This window comes from Gracilinanus agilis, chromosome 5, assembly GCF_016433145.1.
Source record: "Gracilinanus agilis isolate LMUSP501 chromosome 5, AgileGrace, whole genome shotgun sequence".
In the NCBI taxonomy this organism is placed as follows: domain Eukaryota; kingdom Metazoa; phylum Chordata; class Mammalia; order Didelphimorphia; family Didelphidae; genus Gracilinanus; species Gracilinanus agilis.
In genome coordinates, this window is record NC_058134.1 from 197,394,779 (window position 1) to 197,403,053 (window position 8,275).

At 55.5% G+C, this 8,275-nt stretch overlaps 2 protein-coding genes across 4 annotated transcripts; one reads left to right on the plus strand and one right to left on the minus strand.

Annotated features, from left to right (window-relative positions):
• Positions 1-201: 201 nt before the first annotated feature.
• TPI1 (triosephosphate isomerase 1) lies at positions 202-3,316 on the plus strand. The gene is made up of 7 exons (XM_044677805.1): positions 202-384; positions 1,362-1,485; positions 1,607-1,691; positions 1,769-1,901; positions 2,159-2,244; positions 2,771-2,858; positions 2,981-3,316. Exons 1-7 carry the CDS (start codon positions 273-275, stop codon positions 3,100-3,102), a joined length of 750 nt encoding a protein of 249 aa, XP_044533740.1. The 5' UTR covers positions 202-272; the 3' UTR covers positions 3,103-3,316.
• SPSB2 (splA/ryanodine receptor domain and SOCS box containing 2) lies at positions 3,294-5,706 on the minus strand. 3 transcript variants are annotated; one of them, XM_044677801.1, is made up of 4 exons: positions 5,619-5,706; positions 4,511-5,284; positions 3,630-3,738; positions 3,294-3,540 (listed from the first exon to the last, which is right to left on the minus strand). In XM_044677801.1, the coding sequence occupies exons 2-4, from the start codon at positions 5,178-5,180 to the stop codon at positions 3,294-3,296; spliced, it is 1,026 nt and encodes a 341-aa protein (XP_044533736.1). In that variant the 5' UTR covers positions 5,181-5,284; positions 5,619-5,706. The 3 variants fall into 3 exon arrangements, with proteins under 3 accessions (XP_044533736.1, XP_044533737.1, XP_044533739.1); XM_044677802.1 differs by lacking the exon at positions 5,619-5,706 and having other exon boundaries at positions 4,511-5,295; XM_044677804.1 differs by having other exon boundaries at positions 3,453-3,738.
• Positions 5,707-8,275: the final 2,569 nt, after the last annotated feature.

Consider the following 8,275-nt stretch of genomic DNA (forward strand, 5'->3'; position numbering starts at 1 on the left):
GGGTAATCTTTGCACGGAAACCGGAGGCGGCGCTCGACGGAGCTCAGCGGCTGGCGGGGCCCCGCGGGCGACCAGGACACCTCCCCGGAGGTGGAGCAGTCGGGGCGGGGTGGGGCGGCACGTAGAACGCGTCCGGGGGGCGGGCTGTCAGGCTAGGGCGGAGCTTCTCGTTTGGCCTACATAAGCGGCGCCGGGTGGGGGCGGTGGTGGTGCTCCGCTGCTGACCTTCAATCTCCTCCCGAGTCACTGCCCGTTACCGACGACCCAGCTCCATGGCGTCGCGGAAGTTCTTCGTGGGGGGCAATTGGAAGATGAATGGAGACAAGAAATGTTTGGGGGAGCTCATCACTTCGATCAACGGGGCCAAGGTGCCCGCCAACACTGGTGAGCGCGAGTCGAGGGGCCCGGGCCCTTCCTCCCCACGCCTCCCGCCACCTTTACCCCGGCCTGGGAGCGCAGCTCGGGCGACCTCCAGAGCCCCTCTAGGGGAGGCCTCGCCATTCATTCCTGGGAGGGCGGCTGCCGACAGCTCACGGGAGCGGGGAGAGGAAGCGGGCTGCTCCTCTGCACCCTTCGGGGTAGCGGAAGGTGACGCCTCGAGATGGGCCCGCGGCAGTACGTCCTCCTCCCATGCTGTGCAGGGCGGTGCAAGGGTCGGGGGTGGGGGGGTGACTTGCTGCATGCGGGCCGGGGGATGTGCTCAGTGCGGGGCTGCACGTAGCCGCCGGTTCCGCCTGGCCAGGCACGTGGCCGGCCCCTGGGCTGGAGCCCGGGGTGGCTGAAGCTGCGCGCACGCCAGCCTGTGTGAAGGGTAGCTGCGAATCTGGGACATGTGTGTGTGGGGGTCATCGTCTTCCCCCTTTTCCACACTCAACGCCCCCATATGGTCTGAGGAGAGTGATAGGACTCTGCAGGTCGCCTTGTGGGAGCCCTCCTCTAGCTCTTAATTGGCTTAATCACCTCTCTACCCCCTCCCCCAACCCCTCTTTCCCCCCTTTTTCTATTTAAATGCCCCAGGTGGCTCTGGCCTGGGGCGCTATTTTGGGAAAAGGGTCGGGTTGCCTCTCCGGGAATGCCGAGGACCGGTGCTTAGAATAGCCTGGGGGAAACCAGAGCTCCTCCTGCCTAAAGAGCAAGGGGGCAGGGCCTTTAAGGAGGATGGACCCGCGGACTTTAATGGAGGGTTACCGAAAGGGTTAGGGATACAGGGAGGCAGGATAGCCCAGGCAAGTACACACTCTCTTCTGGCCGCGCAGGGAGGAAAGGAGATTTCCAAAGAGGGAAGAGACTTAACGGAAGGTTTCCTAGCATGGGCCCTTATTTCAGCCTAATTTCAACTGTCCCCGTGCTTCCCTCCCCAGAGGTGGTGTGTGGAGCCCCTTCTATCTACCTAGACTTTGTTCGGCAGAAATTGGATGAAAAAATTGGTGTAGCTGCTCAGAACTGCTACAAAGTGGCCAAGGGAGCATTCACTGGGGAGATCAGGTAAGGTACCAGGCTGGGCCAGGCTGTGTGATAATTTTCTGAGCCTTGAGCTGGATAATACATTGGGGTGGAGGGAGAGAAAGAGGTTCAGATGTGGAGCTGTACCTTTTTCTTTTCTCAGCCCTGCCATGATTAAGGACTGTGGGGTCACCTGGGTGATCCTGGGACACTCTGAAAGGAGACATGTCTTTGGGGAGTCAGATGAGGTGAGTTTGAGGGAGGCTGGAAATGGCAAGAAATGGGAAGGGGGCATGTCTTAATAATATATCCTTTGGCCCTACAGCTGATTGGGCAGAAAGTAGCCCATGCTCTGGCAGAAGGTTTAGGAGTGATTGCCTGTATTGGTGAGAAGCTGGATGAAAGAGAAGCTGGAATCACTGAGAAGGTTGTTTTTGAACAGACCAAGGCCATTGCAGGTAAGTGTTGGGAGAGATAAGGATCCTGGGACCCTAAAGTGGGGGGGCGGGCAGAAGGCCCTGGCCATGCTCCCCTGACTTCTTGGGTATCTGCTGAGTGGGGGAAAGAGGAGAATGGAATTCTCCTGCACTTGCTCCTAGGACTCCCATCTGCCCTCTTGTGCCACCTTCTGGCTTGGAAAGGGACTGGAGGAAGCTCTGGGAATTAGCTAGGTTGAAATTCCCAGTCTACAAGCCTTGATCCCTCTGCCCCACAGATAACGTGAAGGACTGGAGCAAAGTCGTACTAGCCTATGAGCCGGTCTGGGCTATTGGGACTGGCAAGACAGCGACACCCCAGCAGGTAAAAAGACTCTTGGAGAAGAAAAGACACTGGAGGGAAGAGGGAACTCCAAGAGGTCCTGGTGCCTTCTTGAATCATAAAACTTCAGAGATGGAAAAAAAGATCTCAAGTCCAGTCTCCACTGGGGATGAAAATAGTGGCAACCTCTCCTGGGCCACCCAGCTACTTAGTGATAAAATTGGGATTAAAGCCCAGATCTGTTGACTTTTGTTACCTCCCCCCCCCCCATTTGTCCCTATAAGATTTCCTAGAAATTGCTATGAACATCCCTCCACATTTTGCCTTTAAGAGGTCAAGGAAGAGGGGGCATTTTGGTGGCTCAGTGGATGCCTAGCCAGGCCTAGAGGCAGGAGGACCTGGGTTCAAATGTGGTCTCAGATACTTCCTAGCTGTGTGACCCTGAGCAAGTCATTTAATTAACCCCCACTGCCAGCCCTCATGGCTCTTCTCTCTTGGAACCAATACACAGTATAGATTAAAAAGGTTCAAGGAAGAGATTTGGGAGCTGTCTGGATCTCTGTTCTAGGCCCAGGAGGTCCACGAGAAGCTTCGGTGCTGGCTTAAGACCAATGTCTCGGAACCCGTATCCCAGAGTACCAGGATCATTTATGGAGGTCAGTAGACACGGTCCCAACAGGAGGAGAAAGGGGGGCTGTTAGGAGGGAAGAGGGAAAGGAGATGGGGAAGCAGAGACTCTCCAACCTGGCCGACTCACTCTTTCCTCCCTTCTTTCCAGGCTCTGTGACAGGGGCTAACTGTAAGGATCTGGCATCCCAGGGGGATGTAGATGGCTTCCTCGTGGGTGGAGCGTCCCTCAAGCCTGAATTCCTGGACATCATTCAAGCCAAAAGCTCCTAGGCCTTGTGGCCCACTCCCTCCCTGCTGAGTGGGGACTGGGCAGAACCAGCCTGGCTCCCCCTCCCCCTCCCATGTGATTGTGATGCTGCCCCCCACGGTCAGTCCAAGCTGCACCTTCCTCAGCCCAGGGCACCGTGTGCCCCGGCTCTCAGCTCCTTGGCTCTTCTTCTGTGGACCAGGCCTTTCTCCACTTACTGTAAATTTGAAGGAAGCACGCGGTGTTTGTGGCTTTTTATTGGCTGGGGTGGAAAGGGAATGGGTGTGTCTGGGTGCTCTGGCTCCCTTTCTCCTTCCGTCTCCTTCCTGTTTCTCAGCCTCCAGCCAGAGTTGGTGGGGTGGTGGGGATGGGGTACCAGCCTTCTGCCAGCATGGCCCTCCAAGCAGGCCCGTTCCCTGGCAGTGCTCTTCTCTTCCTGCTCTGCAGACCCTCGGTGGTCCCTGTTGTCATCGACAGACAAACAAGCTGTGGCCTGGGGCTGGGCTGGTCCATCAAATGTTCGACAAGGGGTCACTGGTAGAGTACATACCGTTTCATGGCAGGAGGCAAGGGGAGAGTGGAAACCTCACCCAGCCGCCCTTCCCCAAGAATGGCCCGAATGCACAGCCGGCTCAGGTGGAGGAGGGAGTGAGGCTCTGCTGCAGAGACAAGAGGAGGAGCATTACGGGGGTCCCTGCTGGCCCAGCCCCCCTCTGGGCTTGCCCAGCCTTGCTTTAATCCAGCCCAGTGTGTTGGGAGTGTTGACTGCTACCCTGGAAAGGGCTCTTAAAGCCTGGCAGCTGGTGCTATCCAGACAGGCCCAGGGCAGAATCCTGAATGGCAGTCCAGCACCACTCTGCTATGACCTGGGTGGCCTAGGAGACTCTCAGCTCAGGCCAGAGCCTCAGACCTCACCCCACCAGGCCACATTACTCCCCTGCACCCAGGTCCCTGGCCTTTGGGTGCCCAGGTTCCACTTATTTATTAAAGAGTTTTAAGGAATTCAAGTGAAGGCCAGTCCCTGACCCTACTAGCCTGAGTGTTTTTAGGTCTTTTCCTTCATGATTTCACATTTAACTCCTCTTGCTTTAGCTTCCAGTAGGCTGACCCCTAAAACCCCCCTGCCCTGGTGGCAGTTGTTCAGGCAGTGTCTACACTTCATGACCCCATTTGGGTTTTTTTTGGCAGATACTGGAGTGGTTTTGCCATTTCCTTCTGCAGGTTTTTCTACAGATAAGGAAATTGAGGCAGACAGGTTAAGAGATTTTCCCAGGGCCACACAGCTAGGCAGTGTCTGAAGCCAGATCTGACCTGGGGAAGATTGGTCTTCCTGCCTAGACTTTTCCCCCCCCAAATAGAAAACAGATGGGGGCTTCAGCTGCCTGAGCCCTACAAGTTTAGCTCCTCCAAGTTTGGCACCCCCCAGCTCACCTCTCCTCTCTCCGAGGTAGCGGATGCGGACCTGGCACTGTCCCCACACAGCACTGACAGCAGGGTACAGGGTCCTTCCTTTAAGGCCCCTGAAGGCAGGCCCCAGGTAGGTCCCTCCAACAGCGAACCCCAGGGTTCCTTCCTCCATGTCCAGGATCACCAGCAGCGTCTCTGGGACTTCCAGAGGCTCATCCCCAAGCCCTGTGGGGTACCGGGTGGTTTTGCTGCCCTTGCTTTGGTGATAGAGCCTCCCTCGGCCGATATCCCAGCCCCAAGACTCCTCGTCGCTGCCCAGTAGGGCTGCATAACGGTCAGCCCGCAGCGGGGCCAGAGCTGTGGCCACCCCCACCACAGCGTGGGTGCCCCTCTGCTCAGGCGGCCAGCCAATCTCCCAGGCGTGCAGGCCCCTGGAGTAGCCTCTCTTGCCCCGGGCCCCGTCCGTGCTCTGAGCCACGGGCCTTCGCTCAAAGCTCAGCCCCTCTTCCTTGACTTCGATGTTCTCTGAGCAGTCCTTGGGGTTCCAGCCGTGGCATCGCTGCAGGCTCGGATCTGCAGGCGGGGCTGACAGCAGCTCCTCCAGCCCCTCCGGGAAAGACGGATCTTGATAGGAGGCGGCTGGGGAAGGGGTGCTGCCCGTCCCACTGTCCCCAGCCAGGGCAGTCTGGCCCATAGGAGGGGGCTAGGACAATCCCCTGGGCGTGCCTCTGCAGAGGGGCGGCCAGAAAAGGGATAAGAGAGTGGTTTCCACTCACTGCTGCTAGAGAAGAGCTTCACCTGGGGAGAGAAGAATAGTGGGACATCATGCTGGAGGAGCCGGAGCCTCGCAGATAGAAGTGCCCCCCCCCCCCCAAGCCGGTCCTTACCTTCTCCCCCAGTTTTCCCCACTGTCTGCACCCGGTGCTTCCCTTCCTCCCTGGTCCCGTTCTTTGTTTCCTTCTATCTGGGATAGATTCTTCTATCCTTCACCCCGCCGGCGGCCGCCCCCACAGGGTCTCTCAATCCCTGCCACAAGGCCGCCTCCATAAACTGACTCCTTGTACTGAAAAGAGCACTTTGTTTCGAAAGTTCGAAGCTGTGAGTTCGAATTCCCAACTCTGCGGCTTATTACCTGTAGCCTTTGGGCCAGTCACTTTCCCTTGGACCTCAGTTTCCTCATCTGTAAAATGAAAGGATCCAACTAGATCCTAAAGCCAAAGATCCCGCAGTTCCTTCCGGAGAAATCCGATCCCCGACAGCTTCAGCTCCTCTCAGCTTCCGCCTCCTACGCTGGACCCCGCCTCTCTCCCCCTAACTCCGCCCCAGGCCTCGGACTGGAGCGTCCAAAAAGGGGGTGCGGGTGAGAGGGGTAGTAGGCGCTTGACCCCAGGAGCAAGAAACTTCCTAGGATTAGGACTTGGCGTCTAAAGGACCCTCCATTTTGCGGAGCAGAAAACCAAGGTTCCAAGAAGTGAACTCGCTAAGGGTCTCCCGGAGCACAGGCTCAATTCCAACCCAAGTCCTGAACTTTAATGTCAGTGTGATCTCTCTCCTACACTGCCCACGTCCTCGTGGGTCTAGACTCGGACTTAACCTTTTGCAGGCAGTCACTGCTTTAGGAGTCCGGGGCACGATAGAAAGGGAGTAGAAGCGAGGCCTCTCTTGTCCCGCTTGTTTGTGCTTGCACTGGTTAGGGCTAAAATGTACTGGCAGCCCCGGCTTAGATGGCACGGGGGAAGTAGGGGCTGCGTGTGCGCGCGCACCCACAAGGAAGCCCCTTCTTGCCTCGGAAGAATGAATGACTGTTCCCGCCCAGTCGCATAACCAGGATTCTGTCCTCCCGCCGCTCTCACGTGAGGTGGGCGGGGAGTCCGCTGCCTGCACCACTCTCTGCGTGCCCCGGCAGAGCCAGGGAATGGTAGCCGGGGCGGGCGGGGCGCGCCTCGGCACCCCCTGGTGGCCGACGAATGATGCTACACTTTTCAGCTCTGTTCTGGAGCTGGATCCTGGAAAACTGAGCTCCGGCCCCCGGGGCTCCTCGGAGGCATTCTCCCTCAGGCTCCGGGGGGCGGCAAATGGGGGCAGAATCCCTTAGGGATGGGCTCAGCCGTCATCACATTCTTCCTGCTGGTGGGAAGGACTTCAGAGACAATCTAGTAAGTCAGAAAAGAAGCATTTATTAAGGACCCGCTGCGGGGCTCTGTGCTACCCGCAGGGGATACAAAGGCAGAACCAAACCAAACCAACAGGAAAATGACCCCTGCCCCCCAAAGGGCTCACAGCCTAACGGAGGGGACCACGAGGAAAAACTGTACAAATGAGAGCTAGATAGTTTAAAATGGGGATCCTACGGAGAGAAGGCGCTCGGATTGAGAACAACTGGGGACAGCCCCAGGCAGAAGGTGGGAGTTTAACAGAGACTTGGAGGGAGCCAGGAGAGAGCATCCCAGGAGAGAGCACAGCCAGAAGAAACTCAGTCAGATGGCTTGTCCTGGACCTGGACCAGCCCAGCGTCATCCGAAGGCAGAGTAGGTGTGAGAAGCCTGGAACGGCAGAAAGGCGGCAAGTTTTAAAGGGCCTTAAAAGTCAAGCAGGATTATATATGTGATCCTGGACACAACAGGGAGCCCGTGGGAGTTTGTGAAATAGACTTGTGCTTTAGAAAGATCGGTTTGGCCGCTGAATGGAAGACAACCAGAGAGGGGAGGCAGAGGCGGTGACTGGTGCCATAGTCCAGGCACGAGACCCCCTGTGCAGGGTTAGGGATGGTCCGGCAGGAGTGCCAGGGGAGAGAGGGTGGCATATCCAGAGATAGGACAAAGATGGAAAAGACAGACTTTGACCAGAGATGAGAGTAAGGATGGAAGAGCTGAGGATGATGCTTAGCCTGGACGACTGGGGGAATGTCGATGTTCTTGACAGTGATAAAGAAGTTAGGGAGAGACTCAGGATAAAAAAGGCTATTCAAAGCCACAAAAGGAACTGTTGCAATCTGTTTATAGATCAAAGCATGCCATCTTTGGCTTTGTTTCCTTCATGAATTTTTAATTGTATATAGTATGTTTTCTGACACTGCATGGAGATATGGACATGTGTATTGCATGAAACACCAGTATAACCTATAACAGGCCATTTATTGCTTGGGGGAGGAGAGAGGGAGAGAGAGAATCTGAATCACAAAAGGTCAGAAAACAGTTGTAAAAAAAAATGTTTATGTGTAATTGGAAAAAATAAAGAAGTTAAGTAGAAGGGAAAGTTTTGGGGGAAATATGAGGAGGTCAGTGTTGGACACTTGGAGTTTAAGGTGTCTGTGGAACATCCAGTTAGTGATGTCCAATAGATAATTGGCTGGTAGTCTGGAGAGAGGGCAAGACCAGGCAAAAAACATCTGAGAACCATCTACATAGAGATGATCACTTAATCCATGGGAGCTGGTGAGATCACCCAGCAAAATAGTATAAAGGGAGAAGAGAAGAAGGCCAGGACAGAGCCTGGGAAGACCATGTTAGCAGGCATGAACTGGATGAAGATTGGAGACCAAGAAGGAGCAGTCCAACAGGTAGAACCAGGAAAGAGCAGTACCATGGAAACCTAGAGAGAAGACAACAATAAGAAGAGGGTGATTGTGACAAAGGCTGCAAAGAGGTCAAGAAGAATGAGGCCTGAGAAAAAGCCATTAGAATTGGCCATTAAGACATCAATGATATCTTGATGAGGTCAGAAGCCAGATTATAGAAAGTTAAGAGAACTTAGAAAAAAGAAAGAAGTGGAAGCAGCCATTGTAGAGAC